The 22,506-nt window shown below is 38.9% G+C and overlaps 3 protein-coding genes across 7 annotated transcripts in view; 1 reads left to right on the top strand and 2 right to left on the bottom strand.

The window, feature by feature from the left end:
- The window catches only part of LOC135103098 (tetraspanin-4-like), an 8,965-nt gene extending 4,690 nt beyond the window's left edge, over positions 1-4,275 (bottom strand). Inside the window, exons 1-5 of the mRNA XM_064009112.1 lie at positions 4,126-4,275; positions 2,677-2,868; positions 2,379-2,561; positions 597-752; positions 1-85 (exon numbers count right to left, since the gene is read on the bottom strand). The exon at positions 1-85 is cut by the window's left edge and continues 11 nt beyond it. Of these exons, the coding sequence (XP_063865182.1) occupies positions 1-85; positions 597-752; positions 2,379-2,561; positions 2,677-2,868; positions 4,126-4,200 (691 nt within the window). The 5' untranslated portion in view covers positions 4,201-4,275. The remainder of the gene's footprint in view (positions 86-596; positions 753-2,378; positions 2,562-2,676; positions 2,869-4,125) is intronic.
- Positions 4,276-6,467: 2,192 nt separating this feature from the next.
- LOC135103099 (60S ribosome subunit biogenesis protein NIP7 homolog) lies at positions 6,468-12,156 on the bottom strand. The gene is made up of 5 exons (XM_064009113.1): positions 11,970-12,156; positions 9,325-9,550; positions 8,688-8,828; positions 7,563-7,682; positions 6,468-7,019 (listed from the first exon to the last, which is right to left on the bottom strand). Exons 1-4 carry the CDS (start codon positions 12,023-12,025, stop codon positions 7,563-7,565), a joined length of 543 nt encoding a protein of 180 aa, XP_063865183.1. The 5' UTR covers positions 12,026-12,156; the 3' UTR covers positions 6,468-7,019.
- A 2,356-nt stretch (positions 12,157-14,512) lies between these two features.
- Positions 14,513-22,039, top strand: LOC135103097 (beta,beta-carotene 15,15'-dioxygenase-like). Of its 5 annotated transcripts, none has more exons than XM_064009107.1 (12): positions 14,513-14,627; positions 15,730-15,962; positions 16,903-17,053; positions 17,333-17,440; positions 17,727-17,880; positions 17,992-18,148; positions 18,323-18,537; positions 19,039-19,185; positions 19,427-19,556; positions 20,479-20,660; positions 20,954-21,094; positions 21,457-22,039. In XM_064009107.1, the coding sequence occupies exons 2-12, from the start codon at positions 15,854-15,856 to the stop codon at positions 21,601-21,603; spliced, it is 1,641 nt and encodes a 546-aa protein (XP_063865177.1). In that variant the 5' UTR covers positions 14,513-14,627; positions 15,730-15,853; the 3' UTR covers positions 21,604-22,039. The 5 variants fall into 5 exon arrangements, with proteins under 5 accessions (XP_063865177.1, XP_063865180.1, XP_063865178.1 ...); XM_064009110.1 differs by lacking the exon at positions 14,513-14,627 and adding an exon at positions 15,379-15,401; XM_064009108.1 differs by lacking the exon at positions 14,513-14,627 and adding an exon at positions 15,481-15,604.
- Positions 22,040-22,506: the final 467 nt, after the last annotated feature.

The raw sequence follows: 22,506 nt of genomic DNA on the forward strand, positions 1-22,506 counted from the left end.
GCATGGCACACACTGGCAGCCACACTCCTCGACTTAGTGTTTCGCCATCACGCTTAAGGTCGTCTATTATTGTGGGAAGGCAACCCTGTAAGAGATATTTTTATAATAACCTAAACAAATAGCTGATTAGCATTATAAGTGTAGTGTACATAAATATAAAGCATACGGACTTATTAGTATTAGGTTCTACATTTATTCATCTATATATGAGGTTAAAATTCCCTATGGGTCAAGTAGCTGTGACAAGACACCTACATACACGCATTCACATTTAAATGTAATCCCTCACATCTTGGTCAACTTTTACAATAAACAAAGGTAACTCAGCCCTCAAGCAAGCTCAGCACTTATTACCTTAAACCAAAAATTAGATTATTATCAAGGCAATCAATGATGTAACTAAGAAATGGGACCATGATAACCTCAATGATACTCAAGGAATAATCTAAACAATGCAAGTCTGTCAGAGTAAGGGGTTCACCAGAAAAAAGCAGGCACCACCCAGGGATCAAACCCATGACCTTTCACTTGCTAGGTAGACATGCTAACTGTTACACTACAGTTGCCTCCTGGTGACAACCCTCATAAAGACTTACCTGTGTCTCAATATCATCTTCAGGGGTGACATCATTCTTTATGCCTTTCCCACACCCTTCAGAAATGAGCAAACAGCAGGAGTCAGGAACATCTGTCCCATTCCCAAAGGTTGTGTCAAACCAGTCCTCGTAGTCTTCTGTTCCACAACAATTCATCTGTAATATTCAAATGTTACAAAATATTTCTTATCCTACTGCCATGCTTTCCTTAAATGTTATATAGGGAGGTCCCATTATACGAGCATCCTTGATACAAGAAACCAATGACATTAGGTGTGCAAATTAGGGATTATCTTTATACAAGTGCAAAAATCCAATGATACAAGCTTCAATCCAAGGCAAGTTAAATTACAAAGTTTAAAATGCACACCTTCCTGCACCCTTCTACTAACAAATCAAGGCTGTATGGTGATGTACAATGATTCAGATGTGCAGAGACAAGTCTGTGAGTGCTGGAAGATAACTAAACCCCTCCCTTGTCCCCTACTTACCTTGCATTCTACCACCAGTCCTTTTTTTAAACTGAACTCGGCCTTACTGCTAGTTATTAGGCTTGTACTCTATCATCATTTTGCTTGCAAACATACTCACAATACAAGTACAGTGTACTGTGCTTTATGTGACTGATCAATGCTTGGATGTGTTACAGTGTTACTGCTTGTGTGTTCTTTCATTTGCTATATTTTGTGGTGGTGGTGTGTGTGTGGCAGACCATGTGGTGTATAAATTGTGCTTTATTTTGCCTCTCATGTGCTACCTATTCCTCCCAAGAAGCCAATGAGTTCCAAAGTGATTCCTAGCAGTAAGGCTAAGTGAGCTAGAGTACCACCAACACTCACAAAAAAGCTAGAGATTATTAAGAGGCACAAGAGTGGTGGCTGAGTTGCCCTCCCTGATGCATTAGCTAGACATTGGTGTGTATTATGCACATTTCATATGTTTAATTAAAATGAAAGCATGTTCTTTGTATGCTGTTTTCTCTTTCAGGTTGTTTTATCAACAGTTTTGTAATACAGACATGTTTGTTACATTTGGGATTATTCATTTTAGCTTGATAAAGTACCTTAAATAAGGGTCAAGGAACCCAACCCCCATTTTGCCATTAGTCATGTGTTTCATTATACAAGAATTTACTATATGAGCAATTCAAATGGAAGTTAACTAATCGTATCATCGGGACCTCCCTATATCTAAAAACTTGTTCATTCTGGCACTGATTGCAGAGTCCATCTTTTTTGCTTCTGGATGTCCTACATTCTAATCACATGAACCATAGACCTATTAGATGCATTATACAGCAATAGGATATTTATTGAAGGCACAACATAACATACTCATCGGCAATCATGAAAACATACTGGCAATTGTGCAGTTCCTCATAACAATAGGCCGTCTACATTCCATACCTCAATATTCCAGACATAATCACATTATCACTTGCCAATCAGAACACAAGATGGCTTTATCAAAATGCAACTCTGGCTTATCAATACGAAAGTCTAGTTTATCACATCATAAAAGCTGTTATCAGAATGTGACTTTCATTTATCAGAACACAGGGCAAGACAGACTTATTAGAATGCAAATCTAGCTTATAAAGCTGCATGTCATGTTTATCTGGGGTTAAAATAGATATGATTGGTATATGAAAAGACAATGGGACATTTAAGAATATATAGATAAAGTGATATATAAAAGGCAGAGATAGAGACACACAACACATGCAGAAAGATAATGAAATGTGGGACATTCTTTTAAGCTACAAATATTCAGAGAACTCACCTCAAGCTGAATTTCATCCCACATCTGAGTGTCAGAAATATTTACGCCATAGGCTGCTTCACTCACTTCCATTTCTTGTTTCATGTGAAGGGTGAGGGAGTTCAGGAACAATGCCTTCTTCTGATACACTAACATTGTAGTGCCCATTTCAGTTACTATTACCATCAGCAGTAATGAAAGACACTGTAAAATACCAATCATGTTAATTTTAAGAGAAACTTCAAAATACAGTACTAGACTATAAGCAATGCAATATCAAAAGCAAACAGTAACTTCAATCACCATACTATATCCTCACCATTTTGAAGGCCTTAGGATTTGGTGCTAAGGTAGAAATAGCACCAACAGTACTGATAGCTGTGATCATGACTCCCAGAACCATCACAGACCCCACAGCTAACCACAGCCACGCAGGAACCCATGGTGAGAGATAGGCCACGTAGGAGGACAGCAAACTGGCACCAGTATAGCCCACTGCTATACCAGTGCCCTGTCATTTCATCAAAGAAGAAATATTTATTGTAGATAAGCAAAACACACCATTTGCATTATCAATATTAGATATTTGCATCAAGCGTTACCCTGAAATAAGAGAATGCCTTTTATTACTTGCATTTCTAGAAACAGTAGTTATGACATATTTTGTGTTAAGATTTATGCATTACTAATATATTGTTTGATTACAATTATAAAAACCTTTTATTATTATTACAGGAGCAATGACTGAGGCATGGCAGTTAGTTTAGTTTGGTTTGGTTTGGTTAGTCTGGTTAGCTTAGATTAATCTGGTTTAGGTTAGGCTAGTTTTCTTAAGTTAGATTAGTTTATTTAGGTTGGGTTAGTCTGGTTAGGTTGGGTTGGGTAGTGGTGCGTGACAGCCAGCTGGCAGCCATGGGCAAGCAGCAGCCAGTCCCCCGGAGGGGGGGGGGGGGGTCATTGCAAGTGAATGTTATTGCTGTGATACTTATTTCTGAGGATGAAACAATTTTCTGGTAGATTTTGGTCTGTTTTGTATTAATCTGCTTTGCATTTTTATTGCAAACATTACTTTCTGAGGGGATAGGGCATCAAGGGGAGGAAGGTGGATAAAAATACAAACTAATGGTTTGCAGGAAAAAACAACATGCAGATTGATTAAAAACGTGCCTAATACTATCAAAAAAAAAAAAAAAATGTCCGAAACAGAGATTGGTGAAAGAGTAAAAAATGACCAAGCCATTCTGAGACAGTTCAGAGTACAAGAATACCTTAGTTTGCTGATCTAGTTCACGTGACTCGGTGATCAATTATGAGAGTTAGAATTTGAGTCGCAGCTGTTATCTCACAAAATAGCTTCCTTATCTAAAATCCCCACTCCATCAGAAAAAAAAAAAAATCTGCATTCCTAAGCTTATTGAGCAAAAAGGGGTATACTATGGAATAATTCGAATTACGAGGAAAACTACCAAATATTAATATACTAGCTACTTATCGACAGCCAGCTAAGTAACGGAATCACACTAATATACCAAAATACCGCCAGTCATTCATTCTGCATCAATATATAAAAGATCGCCAGGTAATGTTGCTACTTGGTGACACGAGCCAAGTCACGCGGGTCGGTCGCGGAGTCCACAGGTCACCACTCACTCATCTCCACCTTACGTCTTCACCACGCACTGATCGTCACGCCTCTTACATCCCACACCACCACAACACTCTGCTCTAATATTTCTAGTAGTAAAGACAGGAGGGAATCCATACTTACAGCCATAATGATAAAAGTGGCGAAGGCTATGTACTTAGCCACCGCCATGATCAGCTGATCCTTTCTGGACGTCATCAGAAAGACGCTGCCACTTCTTGACGTGTTGCCGAAATGACCTTTGACGAGACCCGCGACAGGTTTAAATGTGGGGATAATTCATTGACTTCATTATTCTTTTTTTATTTTCCCTCCTAAGAGTGTGATATCATAATTATCATAATTTGTTACGTGAATTACATTATTTCGCTTCACCAGTTACAATTTACATCCACTTCTAATTATTATGGCCACAAATCGCATTTCTTCACAATCATAATCACCTTATTTCGTCCACTTAACACTTTTTTTTTTTTTTTACGTGTACAGAACACATTGTTTCCACACTTATATTGTTTCACCCACATCATAAATGAAGGGGAAGTATCAAGAAGCTAGGCCTATACATGTGACTACCTGTATAAAACCAGCCAACCTATTTCCGCCTATCATCCTCATCTTTTAATTTACCTAATATATTTTTTAATCTCTCCAGAGTAACGGCCACAAACCACCACGAAGAGGCCGGACAGAGAGGAAGGCTTACTGCGTACTGAGGGCCATGTAAATTAACTCCTATTCATTGTGTACCTTTGTTTAACTTCCCCCCATCCCCCCACCACTACTTATTTATCTTTTTTTTATATATGTAAGAGAGGCACTGGCCAAGGGCAACAACACGAAAAAAAAAAATAAATAAATGAATAATAAAAGACCCACTGAGGTGCCGGTCCTGCTCGGTAGGGAAAGCGAATAAGAAAAGGGGGTGAGAGTAATGATGAAAAAGGAAACAGAGAGAGAGAGAGAGAGAGAGAGAGAGAGAGAGAGAGAGAGAGAGAGAGAGAGAGAGAGAGAGAGTGTGTGTGTGTGTGTGTGTGTGTGTGTGTGTGTGTGTGTGTGTGTTCGGGGGGGGGGGGCGTACAGCCAAAAGGTGTGAATCAGTCAAGTCGATCACCTTCCTTTACGTCAATCGTCCCCCTACAGAAGTTATTGCCTGCCGAGATAAATATTTAGGAGAAGTGGAAGACCGAATGGAAAAAAAGGCATACACTGGCTCCATGATTAGCTCAAGATTATTACTCTACTTGAAAACTTTTCTCTCTCTCTCTCTCTCTCTCTCTCTCTCTCTCTCTCTCTCTCTCTCTTTTACCTAAAAGTTTGAACCTTTCAATATCTTGTCCTACTTTGATTACTAACCATAATGATTTTCTTATGTCAACCTTGTTATATCTCTTATACAAATTACAGACTTGTATCAGCTACACCTCTCTAACAAATGTGAATTAAAATGTACAACTGGAGTCACACAAGTAAAATAGCCTCATATGAATAAGGTCCAATTACAAGGGTGAATAGCTTTTGGGGATAAGGTGAATAATTAAAGATCCAGGTCATGAATGATTTGCTGGACGGTTCTGCCTCACTACTTCCCTGATACAGCTGATATTCTGCTGGAAGGGATGGGATGAGGAGGCAGCAAATGAGATGGAGATAGGGATGGGGAAAGAACATCAGAAGGATGTTGGAATAGCAGGCAGGAATAACAGTGAGTGTACAAGGAAGGGATGTCACGTTTCTTGCCTCAGTGGAGTGCCACGGTAACCACTCAGACTGAAGTCCTTTACTGCTTGGTTGGGTTTGTGGTTGTATTTATATTTGTGGTTCTGGTGTTGCTGCTCTTGATGTGATCTGTTGTGGTTTTAGATATGGTGTCATTAATTTTATGATTGATTCTCTCTCTCTCTGTAGTAATACTAAAGAACAGCACTTAAGGTGTCTAACACACAATGATTTACACTTATTGCATAACTGTACCACAATCATTTCATATCAATCAGCAATTATGTCAGAACCCAAGACTTGGAAGGTATTTCATAACCATGGCCATGAAATACCTTTGACCACAAGCAGTGTCCTCTGAGGATTCAAAGAAGTGTGCAGCAGGTAGAAAAGAATGAACAGGATGATTTATAAGCTGCTGTGTGTCCTCACATATCATAGTAAATTAACAGACCTGAAATGCTTGACCAGATGTATCAACTTGCCACTCTTCTCCATCTTCTGTAGCTTGTCAAGATGTAGTCACACCTACTAATACCTACCCCCCCACCTGAACCTGATATCAAGGCCAATCAGTTCTGGAATAAGACATCCCCTCTGCCCCTCCCAGCTTACATGGCTGTGTGAGTTGTTTCAAACTACATTTGCACTGGGGTATGTTGGGGGCAGAGGGAGTGGCTTGTTCAAGCAAATACTGACTGGCTTTGACTTAAGCATCAAAGGGGGAAGAAATTAATAGGCATGACATTATAAAATTATTTTGTGATTTATATGAAGTATCATATAAGATAAGAATATGACATTGCAAGTAGTTGTACACATTGTGAATACAAATATATATATTGCTCAGTGTACTGAAAAGATCACTCTAGTAACTTTTGTTGAATTCTCACATTACTTAAATCTTAATCCAATATCAAGCTAACCCCCATGGGCATACACTTACTGTGTTCTGGAATTTTGAGGCTGATATAGAATAAAAATCTTTTAGTGAGAATGATCTCTTATAAAGAACATGCTTCCTCTTAAGAAGAAAAACCTTAGTATAATAATTGACAGCAGGGTTTTTGTGGATGAGTGGTGGCTGACACCAAACTTAGATCAACCATGTGTGGGTTCAGCCCAGTTGTAGGTAGCACTCAGAGATGTCTGGATGGTGTGGCAGTCTCCTCTGGGATTCTTGAGAATGTTTTATGTCTCCATTACATTCCCATTCAATATAAAACCCTTAGCTGTTTAGACATCTGGGACCTTTTATGGATGATGAGGAAATTCTTGACATCCTGCTCAAGGTGGGCCTGGGTATGGATAGTTGTAGAAATGGAAAAAATAAATAAAATAAAAATAAATAAAACAAATAATAAATAAATAAAAATAAATAAATAAATAAATAAATAAATAAATAATAATAATAAATAAATAAATACCCCCAAAAATAAATAAATAAATAAAATAAAAGCTTCTAGGAGAGAGGAGGGTGCTTGTAATGGTGTCAAATGAAAAACCAGTTGACATCACAATCACGACTGATATTGGGATTGCTATCATACTTTTAAATTACAAACACTCATCCACAAATAAACTTTTCCTGAGGGGTAATGGAAGCACATAATACATTTTTGGCTCTTGATGTACCACAACACAGCGTAACACAATGTACAGTTCCTTTTTTTTTTCAATGGCCCTTTGTTCTTTCTCTGAGTTTGGCCAGTTAGAGTCTTTATGTTTTTCTTTTCCTGTTTATTTTTTGTCACAAACTTATAAAATCATTCCAATATGATCTTTAACAAATGAAAAAAATATCTTGCTATAAAAGAAATCATTCTAAAAAACCTGCATACCTAGATCAAAGCCTCTTCATTTCTGACATATTCTCCAATGTCTGCTTGGTGGAAACAAATTATATCCATAGGGTCAGCATGTCGACATTCCGCTGTCGCTTTTGCAGCCACTCCAAATCCCTGAGGAAAAATGAACATTTTATTATTTCTTAAAACACTTCATGTTTAAAAAGAGGGAAAAAACTACTAAATGAGAAAGTGGACATACTGGGAAAAAGTACTGAAACAAAAATTGTAAGGAAATTTAAGATGTGAAAATATCAAAGATGTCCAGACCCACATACCAGACTGAGATCCCTATTCAGTGTCAAGCTGCATGTGTAGTATTATGCTAGAAATGTTGAAATGCATTAAAAAATAATCATATATGCAATGTAAAGCAAAGGGTCAGGTCACTATGTCAGGAAGTTTGCTTTAACATTAACTGCAATAGGGTCCTTTAGAAAACTGTGGCCTAAGGCGAGTCATCTGGTAATACCGGTCATTATCAGACAACAGAAAATAGAATACATTGAGTTAATGGTGAAGTTTCTTTAGCTTTCATTTATTTGGTTGAATGTGTGAGTGAAAGGAGTGTTAGTACCAAAATGCTGCTTCTCCCATTCCACGCCACCATGTAGAGACCCATCTGCTCCCACCACCCTCCCTTCTCTCCTCTAAATGACAATTAGTTGTGCTAGCCACATGATTAACTTTCTCCATTACTTCATTATCACTATCAATCAGTATTATCAGATACATGAGACTGATTGCAAAGTGTCAGCCTGTGAGTTGATATGTGGTGCTGCCTCCACCCACCACTGACCTGTTTGTCCCTCAGGTTTGTCTCCTTTTCTGTGTCATCATCCCCATCACTCCAACTCAACACTCACAGAGACCTACATCACACTCAGAACACTGGAATGGGCTAGACAGGCACATATGCAGACTGAAGGGAACTTGTAATCAGCTGGGGACCGGCAGTACTTTGCTTAGTTTAGCTCTCAGTGACTGGATAATATGTAGTCTGACAATTTTAGGTGTCCCAGTACCTTTTGGTATCAATCCATTCCTTTGCCATTGTTAATGAATCACTTAAATGGCTGACCCAAAGCATAACTTGATTGTGAAGGAACTAAATCTTACCAATGGGATATCCTTTGAAGAAAGCACAACTACCCCAGCATACTTTGGAGTATTTTCTGAAATTCGTGACAGGCCAGACTTGTAAACATGATTGCCATACATGAAGTTTTGCTCTGCTGACTCCTTGATCCATATTTTGTTCTGACAAAGAAAACATTTGATAACACATTAACATAAATTCAAAAGTTGAAATAAAGAAATTCTTTATCATATGAAGCTTAATGCAAGATCATTAATGAACACAAATGGATAAAAATTTAAGTTGTAGGTCACACAGTCAATCACAGTGGTCAAGCCTATACAATGAACAATAAATAATGTGTATCAGTTGTCTTTCATGTGCTGTTGCACACGAGATGAAAAAAAAAAAAAAAAAAAAAAAAACATATAATCCAAATACACAACTAAACCATCTATCTGCATTTCATAATTTTTAATTGTTTCTTGACCTACAAAGTCATGATTTATTTTCAGTACCAGATTCATTCACTCCCCAAATATATCTGATATTTTAACTTTTTTTTTTATTATTTATCTATTCTTTTTTGTCAATAATTATGTTGAAGGATATTACAAATTTAACACATAACATTACAATGTACATACTGTATACACCAAAATTATATAAAAGTCTCACCTGGCAATAAGGATGAAGAAAGTCTAAGGCTGTGATGTGAAGTAAGAACTTTCCTCCTTTTGTTATCTTGCCAAAACACACCCCTAGAGAGACAATGTTGTCCCGAGGTAGAGTTGCAGCAAACTTCATTATGTCTTCCTTCACATAATATATTCTGCCGTTATGAAGGCGGAAGCAATAGAGCCCATCTGACCGTTCTAAGAGGGCTCGGACATTACTTCCAATGCTGGGAAAAAAATGTCACAATAAAAATTTATGAGTAACAAAGCTATTTCCATGTATAAACTACTTCAAATCTCTAACCTATATGAAATAAGCCAGAGTTCCATGTACATTATATACATGCAGCTTTTATCATTTGAAACTCAAAATTGATTAGCATTTTTGGCATTGCTGCCTGTATATACTTCTAATAATTTAAGTATTCCTAAGATGTCCCACATGCACAGATCTGGATAAAGTACTGATGATTTGGTTACAAGTTCCTGTGACTGTGACTTTAATACTTTAACTAACAGTACTCTTGCTGTCAGCTGACCATCTATTCCCAAGTAACACTGCCTTGCTGCCAGCTGCCTCACCTTTGGAATGGCAACAGGCTCACATGTAGCTGTACAGTGGCCACATGTTACTGAATGATACCCAAATCAACTTTCAATCATTTATAAGCTCCTCACTGATCTCCAACTGAAGACATTTAGCAATATCCTCATTTGGAACCTCTAGCCATTCACTGACCCTCCAATACTCCCTGGAGGGTAGGATCTGCTGTTTATATATCAATGTAAAACAATCAAATTATTATATTTGGTAAAATTTTTGGTAAACTGTATCCCACTAATCATAATGTTTTTGTGGATGCTGAATTTCAACATGTCAAATTAATATTCCCCGTTTCTTGGAAAAATCATACTAAAGAAAAATTTGTGTAAATAGTTAGCCACATGAATCACACTCCCTACCAGGTATGTGCAATCTGCTAAGTGTAAATAAGGAAGTACTAGCTATTATGAAACAAGTTTAGATTATTCTTTGTAATAAATCTATGTCACGTGCAATAACAAAACTCGCATATAAAGTAGGACACAGTGTGGTCTTGGCATATATGTAAAAATCTTTTTGGGGATAAATCTGATATAGCTTTAATAGCTCCGAGAATGTGCTACATCTTGGATTTTCTAAGTCCAGCTGGTTCCTCACTGCTAGGGAGTTGATATAGTTGATATAGAAATGACTTTTCATTGTTTTTAATTGGGAATTGTGGGTAGCAGTGAAGTATAATTTTTCACCATGTTTATAGAGCCCTACATCAACCACATGCCATCAATGCTAAGCCAACCAATTACAAGCTTCCACTGAAGGTTCACTTATAGGCTTCAATTGTTTTAGACATCAGGCATTCAGCAGAAGGCCAACTATCATTTTTCGATATGGCAACTGATGAACCAGACCCTTGCAATCATCTTCCCTTGTCTTGTGAAGGCCATTACTTGTCCTACAGGGACTTTCTAGGCATTTATTATAATGACTGTGAAGGTGTACTGAACCTCATAGCGAAACATGCTTGAGAAAAAATTGCAAGTGTAGAAAAGAATGCCTGCTGTTTAGATATGCACAGACAGGCATTTAGGTGTGATGACCTGCGTGTACATTTCTTAAGATCACATGGTGTTATGCCAAAATCAGTCTTGTGCTGAACAATTGGTGGTGCCAGTACCCTTTGAGTATGAAGAAGAGGAAGTTAACAAACCACACCTGGGACCTTCCATTTCCTATTAAGGTATATGGTTAGATCAGGTTAGTTTCCTTAAAGGGTATCCAAGGGAGGAGCTTTGCCTCCCCCAGTTAGGTTAGATAATGTTAAGTTAGGTTAGTGTTCTTAAGCAGAGGGAGTTCAGGACCAGGCAAAGCCCCCAGTTAGGTTAGGTTAGATTAGGTGTTAAGTTAGGTTAGTGTTCTTGAGAGGGGGGGGTGTTCCAGGGTTAGGCAAAGCCCTTCCATTTAGGTTAGGTCTTTAAGGGAGGTTCATGGGGGCATAGGCAACCTTCCAGTTACGTTACACTAGAAATTTTCCCAGGTTTGAAAATATGGCACCTCATCCCCAGATTTCTTCATTAATGTCTAAATTTGGGCTTCCCCCACACTGAAACCCAACTTTCCCATAAGGTCTCCAAGCTTGTTAGGGAAATTTGGGGAATGGGGGTGACAGACCTATTATGAAGAATTAGCCAAACTTATAATGGAAAATATATCACAGATTTGCAAATTTAACCTAACATCAAATATAAACTCCTAGAACCGTGACTCACACGGAAACCAAGCCACCGGAAATGTTGTTTACCAAAGCATTAATCAAGCAAAGCATATGAAACTAAAGCCAGTCTTAAGCTTTATATGAAACTGTCTTATAAAGAAGGTTCCTTTTCCCGCATTGGCAGAATAAACTGGCAGACCCCCAGGCGTGGCCATGGTTCTTGTTATTGTTCTTGTTGGGGATTTGATGGGGCCGTGCAGACTGTGGTGCCACAGCCTCTAGTGCACCGAAGCTGCTGGCAAGAAATAAGTTCCCTCACAGCAAGCAACGCGTGGGTATGCCAGGCTGATTGAAGATAACAAGTATGATAACTTTTAACATTTTCACTTACTATTTTTTCAGCTTAGTAAAAACCAAGACGGTTTCTTCGTTCTTCAGTGGCCTCATTGCGTCTTACTGAATTTGTAAAGGCCTTACTCTCAATTTTAAGCCTTTTTTTTTTTTTTTTTCAAACAGACGACCACGTCGGGACACACCTCGCCTGATTACTCGGGTGCTGCGGGGAAGATGAATCTCCAATATGGGACTTTATTCAAGATTTTAGCATTATTTGATCAAAATGAATCTGAACCGTATTGCTTCTAAGATAACAATTAACAGTTACATATTTTTTGTTGAAATTATTTCTCTTATTATTAAAAGTGATGAAAACACGATTGTACCACAGTCGAGTCAGTCTATTTTGAGCTTAGTATGTTTGTAAATAAACGCACGTGGTACAACGTGTGTTCAGTATGGACAGGTGTATACGTGTGCGTGTGTGTGTGTCTATATATATATATATATATATATATATATATATATATATATATATATATATATATATATATATATATATATATATATATATATATATATATATATATATATATATATATATATATATATATATATATATATATATATATATATATATATATATATATATATATATATATATATATATATATATATATATATATATATATATATATATATATATATATATATATATATATATATATATATATATATACGAGTATATATATATAAGCGAATTAGACATTACATGTAACTTTTTCATCTTTGTGGCTGTAATGGGTATGAAAGCGCTAGTTAGATCCCTTAATAAATTCGTCATATACCCCATGCTCATTAAGAGAGGACATGGTCAATACAACACTTCCAACAATATCAATTTCCTGACCTGCAAAGAAAAATAAGACTTTAACTGCAAAATAAAGACTCAGGTGTGATGAAATGAAATCTGGATACCACGTGAAGTGTTCGCTCATGTACCGAAAAAAAAAAAAAAAAAATAGGACAAGCTCTTTAAAATCAGTTTTATACTTCTCGTATCAATTTGATTGGAGCTGATCTGAGCACTGCCAATAATATGACTGTCATATTGGTGTCAAGTAGGTCGAGCAAACAACTTAGTCTATAAAGAAAAAAAAAAGGAAGAATGAAAAAAAAAAAAAAAACAGACAAGGTGATGAAATTACACTGGAAACGAGACAAATAAAACAATAAAATGGTGAGTAAGGAACAACCACGCTCCAGGTGCTGATCGCTACAGATTTACTTGCATCACACCCAGATAAGAAGGTAAAAAGGTCACATAGAAGATACGTTAGCTGATAACTTTTGTTTTTCACTTAGTTGATAATACAAAACGCAAGAGGGCAGCTCAATTGGGTCTACTCTCTCAGCTATCTTAAGTACCTCCTATATGTTAGTTAAGAAGACATGAAAGACTGATGCAAACATGACTAAAACACTCCCCGCGAAAGTGTTATGAAGGGGTGTAGTGTCGATAACGGTAAAGATAAAATTTCCCTCACTCGTCTGCGCCTAGTAACCGGCTGGAGAGGCTTAGATATAACGTGCGACTATCTGAGGCTGCAAGTTACTGAGAGCCATTATTATTTATCAAAACTTCGAAAACAGGAGGGACTCGCCATTTCATCCTCTAGGGAAAAAAAAAGTAAATAAGTAAATGAATAAATAAAGAAAGAAACAAATAAAAAAAAAAAAAAAAAAAAAAAAAAATTCGCTGACGGCGCAAGATCCACAGAATATGTAAAATGCAGCCAGACTTGGAATTTATCATATACTTTGAGTCCCAAACGAAGAAAGTCCTTCAGAACGTTTCCACAGAATCACAGAGGGCCTTTGCCAGCTGCGCATTTTGCGAGCTCGAGCTCAATCTGTAGTGATGAGATAGTTGTGCGAGTTGTGAGGCAGAAACCTTCGCTCACATACCAGTAAATCGAAATATGCAAAATACGGCAAAACGGTGGGTCTCACGAAGAAATGCCATAAAATAAGAAAGATGCGCCGTCAAAAGTTACTGAAAACCTAGCGTTTCCGAGACTGAAATCGCAATTTTCATATGCGATGGACACCAAAAAGGTACTCCGGGCCAAATCACCGCTGTACCCTCCAAGAGTCAGGCGGGGCGGTGGACTGAAGAGATGTGCGGTAACAAAGTTAGAAGCCCCTCGCTCCGCTCGGGGAATAAAATTTTCCACATTAGTTGCTATCTGGCCAGTGGCCACAGCCTAGATGATTGGACATATTACTGATTACCTATTAGATAACCTTGTCTTTCGTGAATGTATCAAATCACCATGCTATCAGAAAAAAAAAAAATCACCTTTAATTCTGCAGAGAGAGAGAGAGAGAGAGAGAGAGAGAGAGAGAGAGAGAGAGAGAGAGAGAGAGAGAGAGATTTTCATGTTTTATTCGGCACGCACGCACGCATACGTGCACACACACACACACACACACACACACACACACACACAAAAAAAAAAAAAAAAAAAAAAAAAAAACGCGCGCTAGAAGCTCTATCTTTTACATAAAAATGTGCGTCAAGTACTTTACGTAAGCGGTGAAAATGCAGCTGGCGTTACTAGCAGACCTCCGTACATATCCAATATCACGGAGGTTCCTGAGTCTGAGACCCGCGTCCTTACTGTGGCAACAGCCGCCGCCTGCCTGCAAGGTTAGTACCTATACGCACAGTCCGCTGTCTTGGGATTGCACTTAAGTGCTAGTGTTGCTGCTCAGCAATTAGTGTTTAGTATCTTTTTTGCAGTCAATAAGATTTTTCTGGTACTTAAAGAGTATACGTCTATGAGGTAGTGAAGCTACTGAATTGTATGAAAAATAAAATAAAATGTTTTAGTTCCACTAAATACTGATTTCCATTGAAAAAAAAAAAGTGCTAAACTCAAAGTCTTTCCTTTCATGCACATTCTGCTCCTATTTTACTATAAAATGTTAATTTATTCTATTTTTTTTTTTTAAGATGAGAATGAAAAAGGAGTGTAAAGGATAAGGTCCTCAAAATTGTCATGTACAGTACGCACCTCACGCTGCAGGATTGATAATTTCTTTTTCTAGTTTTTCATAGCTTTCCTCAGTCAAGGTCTTGACACTCTTCATGCTTATAAAGAAAATCTGTTGTTGCCAGATGACACAACCGAGAGCAAATATTGTTTCCTTGTTTTGCATCGTGTGCTGACAGTTTCTGCTTTGTTATTTGTCCATGCGTTACTAGCGTCAGCGTTTGTCATTATTGTTTTTACCAGTAATAATTATATATTGTTTTTTTTTCATATTATATTCGTATCTATACCTCTTTAGTAGTGCAACATGATATCATTATCATTATAATCATATGATTTTATTCAGAAATGCAGCAGCAACTTTCAGTATCTCATGATGTGTTGTGCAGCACGTATCGTCGTTACGTTATTTACCTTCCACTGTCTAAGTAAGTGTTGCCAACATATTCGACCGCACACATTGTCCTTCCTATCAAGGCTGCTAAAATTCTGATAGTGCCCGTGCTACGGTTCTGCGCTAGTGGCAGAAACCATCAGTCACGGGTTGCGTACGGACCCACATTACCTCTGTCATCCGCTGTCAGTCCCAGCCTCGTTCACTCAACCAGGGACGTGAGACAACTTCAGGAAGGCAAAATCAAATGCTGACAGTTTATGGAAAACAAAAAGTCCGTGTGTAGAAAACAAAATTGGATTCTCACGCGTGAATTTATCGTTCATTTCACACGTTATGATTTTTATGATTTTTTTTTACAGACGATAGTAAGTCATAAACAACAACAGCACCAACAAAGCAGCATTAACAACAGCCAGACGACGGCAACACCACCATCAGCAACACCAACAAAACAAAAATAGTAACACACTGCAGTAATCCATCATGGCGGCGAAACACACCCCAGCGTATCTGAAGGAAACCAACAACTCCCTCATCTGGACGCGCTCTTGTGAGAAGGAGACCGCCAAGCCTGTCGAGGGCAAGGTCAAAGGTGAGGACTGTGACGACTGTGGCACAGGATTATCCTCAACACTGACAGGAAACTTCCGACGACGTGGATTGTTTGTGGTGGTAGTAGTAGTATAGTGGTGACGACTCGTAGTAGTTGTAGCAATACGAGTAACTGTGATGGTGGCGAGGGTGGTACTCGTAGGAGGTGTGAGAGCCGTGCATGGTGACTGTGTAGCCTAGCAAGATTCATCAGGGACATATGAGTACTCTGCGAATCTTGCAAAGCTACGCATCATACGCACAGCTAACGTTGCTCCCAGAGTTCATGGAGTATGTGCCCTATGAACTACGGTAACCTTGAATTCTGGTGCAGCGACGTGGACGTGCCAGAGCTAAAGCCACTGGAGTTCTTAAATCTATCGGTATTTTTTTAAATGGCTTTCCGCTCATTACGTGTTCTATTTGGCCATCAGTTAGTGCAAGGCACGAGCTCCCTTGAAACTCTAAAAGTGTACACCAGTGACAAAGATTTCTACAAGAAATTCTACTTTAAAAAACTTATTGCTTTCCTGAAATTTGCATGATTGTCACCTATAATTTTTGCAGTAAGCCAAGTTTGATATTGTTCCTTAAAATAACATCAAGTTTTCTGAGATTCATGTAAGTTTTGATGTGTTGTGCCGTTTATATGCAGGAACAACAGAACACAGACTTTAATGGCACTTATGGAGTAGATGAAAAGCCTTGGTGATATGGAATGAGGCAGGGCGGCTGTGACGCAGTACCAACGTTTGGAAACCACCTGTCAAAGATTACAACAGAAATTTTTCTGAACTTACTACGGCGAGAGAGAGAGAGAGAGAGAGAGAGAGAGAGAGAGAGAGAGAGAGAGAGAGAGAGAGAAAATCAGTATTGCACGATCGCCACCTATACTGCCGATGATATACATACAGAAATGAATTTGTCTGAACCCTTTTCAGGAGAAATCCCGCAGTGGCTCTGCGGGCGCCTGACTCGCAACGGGCCAGGAAAGACAGGCTTCGGTGACACTCAGTTCAACCACCTGTTCGACATGTCTGCTCTAATCCACCAGTTCAACATCTATGACGGCCGCGTCACATACCAGTCCAGGTAAATATGGATTTGTAAACGGAGAGTGAGGGAAACAGAGGAAAATGATTAACCTTGAAATAAAAATGCCGTTTCATTTAGAAAGTATGGTAAGTGATCTTTAGTCATATAATTTCAAGAAAACAATTCTGAAAGTACAAATACTAACGATAAATCAATCACCTGTTACACACAACTTAACTAAGATTCTGCAAACAGTTACTTTTTAAAATTCTCTGCTCGCAACACAGCGACAGCCACATGTGGAAAGCTTTCACTTTGCCTCCTCCCCCTTCACAGATTCATCCAGAGTGACACCTACAAGAAAAACCTGAGAGCGAATCGTATTATTGTGATGGAGTTCGGCACAGGGGCGTACCCAGACCCCTGCAAGACGCTGTTCCAAAGGTAGGACACTAAGAGAGAGAGAGAGAGAGAGAGAGAGAGAGAGAGAGAGAGAGAGAGAGAGAGAGAGAGAGAGAGAGAGAGAGAGAGGGGGGGGGGGGAAACAGAGAGAGAATCGAGGATCTCAGTAGTTATCCACATTACATACTTGTCCCGGGTAAGAGAACCAGAGCTGATGGGGCGTTGATAGGCGGGACACGCTACATTTTCTGAACCACTCTTACAGCAATTGGCTAACCAATTCCAGCCCGCTTATCGTATGACTTGCAAGTGGTTCTTTGTTTCGCAGGTTCATGACGTTCTTTACGCCCCTGAGCAAAAGGGAAATGACGGACAACTGCCTAGTGAGCGTGTGTCATTTCGGCGATGAGCTGTACGCCATGACGGAGACCAACGTGATGCGAAGGATAGACCCCGAGACTCTGGAGACTGTGGGCGAGAAGGCAAGTTTTTGGAAGTTATTCAAGTCTTGTTTGTTATCTGAGGCAGGCACCTTGACATGCTTTCTTTACATCTTACTCACATGACAAAAACTGTGTAATTACTCATGACAGACAAAGCTGGACGACTACTTGATGGCTGTCAACACTGCCACGGCTCACCCACATATAGACCCTGATGGCACTATCTACAACATGGCCAGCTCTCACGCCAGCAAGGAGGGACCGCACTACTGCATTGTCAAGTTTCCTCCACCTGCAGTGGTTAATGGTAAGTAATATTCACTGTACTTTAGTGTTCCATCTGAAACCTCTCGATATTTCTGTCTGAAATCATGACAAACCTGATAGAGTCCGCCACTGATCTTTAATTTCTAAGCTTCCCTCAAACGGGTTCCATCACTCCGTTTTCTCCACTAACAAATGTGATTCTGCATATTGGCAGGCAAAAAGAAGTCCTCGCTGGATCAGGCCAGCGTGGTGAGCAAAATACCCTGCCAAAAGAAGTTGTTTCCTTCCTATTACCACTCCTTCGGCATCACCGAGAACTACTTCATCTTCGTGGAGCAGCCCTTCCTCCTTAACCTGAAGAAATTTCTCGTCAACGTGGTCACAGGCAACAGCTTCTTGGCTGCGATGGAGTGGCACGGCAAACACAAGGTTCGTTCACACACTACCGCCCTGAATAAAATCACAAGCATCTACGTGTTTCACTTCCACCACTTCTGACATTCTTATCTTCACCATCACCGCCACTCTTCAGCCTTCGCACCTCTAACCTCTCACCCTCAGCACCACCCGCTCTCCTACTGCAGAAATACTCGTACTTGACATATCCTCTCTACCTGCACCAGATGAAGTCGTCATGGATTTTTTTTTTTTTTTATGTAAGAGGGACACTGGCTTAGGGCAACAAAAAATATGATAATAAGATAGAAAATTTGTGTTTCACTAAAGTTACGTGAGTAATTTAATTCCCATGTTAACTACATGATAATAAATTATCGGGAGTCGCCCGGAAAGTTCAATGAAAAATTTCCTAGTACTAATTTATTCTCTTATTAAAAATTAATACACCTCTCTCTCTCTCTCTCTCTCTCTCTCTCTCTCTCTCTCTCTCTCTCTCTCTCTCTCTCTCTCACCGGCTCGCGTTGCTTCCAGACCAAGTTCCACGTGGTGCGGCGTGACACAGGGGAGATCCTCTCCACCAAGTACGCCTCTGACGCCTTCCTCACCTTCCACCACACCAACACCTACGAGGAGGACGGCCACCTGGTGGTGGACCTCTGCGCCATCAAGTCTGGAAACGTGAGTGTAATTTTTCCCGTCGTCTTTGTGCCCGAACACCATCCAACAAAATATTAATCATATTCAAGGTTCTTACCTTAATACCAAATGTCCATGAAAATATAAGTTCTAATACTAATTAGCATGACAGTTACGATGAATGATCCACATTTTCTTCATATCTTCCAACTCTTGTTTGATATGCTGTTATGACGAAAACATGTGGGCGGGGTGGTAATGGTGTCTGGCCTTCCCTCCACAGGTCATCTCACAGTTCCTCCTCAAGAACCTGTCCAAACCTGACTACACTGTCTCCCCAGAGGACTTGCCCGTGCACAGACGATACGTGCTGCCGCTCCGCACGGAAGGCTCCCGCACAGATACCAACTTGGGTACTGAACTTTCTCATTCTTTGTTCTTCACATGATGTCTTAAATATTCCTTGATCAGGTTGGCAGTCAATAACTTGGGGAAATTATGTGTGATGAATGCAACGTCATATCCACAGCAGGGCAGCAGGGAGGAGAGAAGGTACAACTCATCATCGGATACTAAGAATCATTAATTTTTACACGTACAGCTCCTATAACTGCTTTGTCTTTGTGATCTTCCTGTATATAGTAAGGCATAAACAAAACATCGTTTGTAGTGCAAGTGTGCAATAGAAATAAGTTAGAGCTGTGCTTCGCTGCAACAACAGCGCTCTGTTGCTGTGCCACATTCACCAAATTGTGCAATTCAACACATCTTTAACCTGTTTTCTTCGCTCCAGCAACGCTCCAGACTTAGAGCATGAACGCCAGTTTCATCTAAACATTGAGTTTCTTGTCTGCAACTTGTCTTGCAGCTTTGGTTTATTTCTGGACTTCGTCTATCTCCCGTATCAAATATCCAAGGTACTTCCCTGACGCTGCCACTCAAAGAAAGTCGAGTGTGACACGTAAACAAAATCACTGACCTGCATATTGGGGACACAGTTCCGAGTGTAAGCTGAGCAACCTCGCATCGCTACGCACACGCACACACACACACACACACACACACACACACACACACACACACACACACACACACACACAGTAATCAGTTATTGTAAAAATTATAGATTGAAAAATAATTCATATTCCTTTAAGATTTACATGGTTACAAATAAAAGAAACCTCATAATAATATATACGATAAATGAATACTAATGTAATTTTTTAAACTTTGCCTCTTAAGTTTCATTAGACTTTTTACGAACATCTCTGTAAGTTCTGTCGCCCGCCATGTCATACAAAGCTCGGGTTGTCTATTGATGAGAGCAATTTTCAGTAACACTAAAGGACACGAAGTGCACTGCTCGGAAGCTAAAGGACGGCACCATCTTCCTCGAGGGGCAAGTCATCTCCCCCAACGTCATTGACCTGCCAAGGATAAACTACAAATACAATGGCAAGCCTTACACCTTCACATACGGGGTGGAAGTCAACCCCCTCGGAGCGCAGTTCTCAAGGGTAAACGTTTTAATTGTCTTTATTCATGTTTAGTACATCTGGTAGGGCAGCAGCTCGTGGCATTCAGGAGTAAAACTCGCAAGGAGAACAGGGCCTAAGTTGAGACATAAGCGCGTCACTCATATAGCTTATTCATACAGCTTACTATAAAAGAGAAGCAACAAGACTGAATTAGCATGTCTTTGATATTATGTATATAGATAAAGCAAATGCTTATTATTGCCCAAAATAGACATTGTATAACATGACACAGAGTACAAAGGGCGGTAAGCTTACATATTTTTCCCTTTCAGCTGGTGAAGATCAACGTGCGCACCGGGGAGACGCAGCTGTGGCACGAGGAAAGCAAGCTGGTGAGCGAGCCGGTGTTCGTGGCGGCCCCGAACGCCACCCGCGAGGAGGAGGGCGTTGTGCTCACTACTCTCCTTGATAGTGTAAGTAATGCTAGGGATCGAGGCACAGCTTCGTGCGTGCGTTTATGGGGAATCGTTTTGTTCTTGCATATCAATCCTGGATTCCACATGGCTATCATAAGAAAGAGACAGAGGGCTTCTTCTCCCCTCCTCTACGAATATGAGCATTTCACAGTGTTTTAAGATCTGATTGCACTATAATCTCGATCACCACAGAAGCACACGATACGCTTTCCCAGAGTCTTTCTCAATATAATAATAAATCAAAGAATGCATGTTTTATGTTTAGTTACACATACTGTTGTACAAATCGCCATGAAAATTTTAAGCATGTTTTCTGTTCGCTTATTAATGTTTATATTTACTTTGCCATTCCCCTGCAGAACAACCCTACCTTCGTGGCACTGCTGGTGCTGGACCCTACCAGTTGGAAGGAGGTGGCGAGGGTGGAGTTTAAGGCACAGGGCAAGGTGACACAGACCTTCCATGGACAGTTCGCAGCCACGGGAGACTCTGTTCACCTGTTCTAGGCACACGCTTGGGACGGGGTGCCGTGTAATGGATAATGTCAGGGCAGAACTTTTAGTGTTTAGGGTTTTAGTGTTGCAACACTCTGTACATGCTATCTATATAATTGTCCTTTATGTAAGGAGTATCAGTGAACAAAGCTAATCTTTTACAAGTTACTATATTGTTAATTTAGGAAAAATGTAAGTAGATTTCGTTTGTATTTTTCCCTTAAATATCGCCGTTAATGAAATAGTAGTTATTCCATCAAACTGCACATCACTTTGTGATTTTTTAAACTGAGATTTGTGTTTTCAGACTTTTATGTAACAATAACCATAAAATACCTGGAGGTATTTTTTGTAGCTCATTTAGTTTCAGTGTAATACAAAGTACAGACTATTTTTTTGAGCGAATAGTTTTACAACATATTTAAGAATACATACATACATACATACATACATATATATATATATATATATATATATATATATATATATATATATATATATATATATATATATATATATATATATATATATATATATATATATATATATATATATATATATATATATATATATATATATATATATATATATATATATATATATATATATATATTTACAGTTCTGCTCAATGTATCAGTTTTACTCTGCAGACAGAGCAACAATATATTACGTTAAAAGAAAAGAAAACATTTATATTTATCTACCTGCCAAATTACGCTTAAAATAGCAAAAACTAATTTTTGCATTTTATTTACATATCTTTCTTTCGGAGTGTGTCTAGTCTGAACATAAAACTTTTGATTCTCCGTGTCATGTTTGGCCGTTGTAATAAAGGCGAAAATTAATTGTTGTTCCATATGAACTTTGCACTATGTATTATTATTTTTTATTTATTATTTTATTATTATTATTATT

This window comes from Scylla paramamosain, chromosome 8 (assembly GCF_035594125.1).
Source record: "Scylla paramamosain isolate STU-SP2022 chromosome 8, ASM3559412v1, whole genome shotgun sequence".
Lineage (NCBI taxonomy): Eukaryota > Metazoa > Arthropoda > Malacostraca > Decapoda > Portunidae > Scylla > Scylla paramamosain.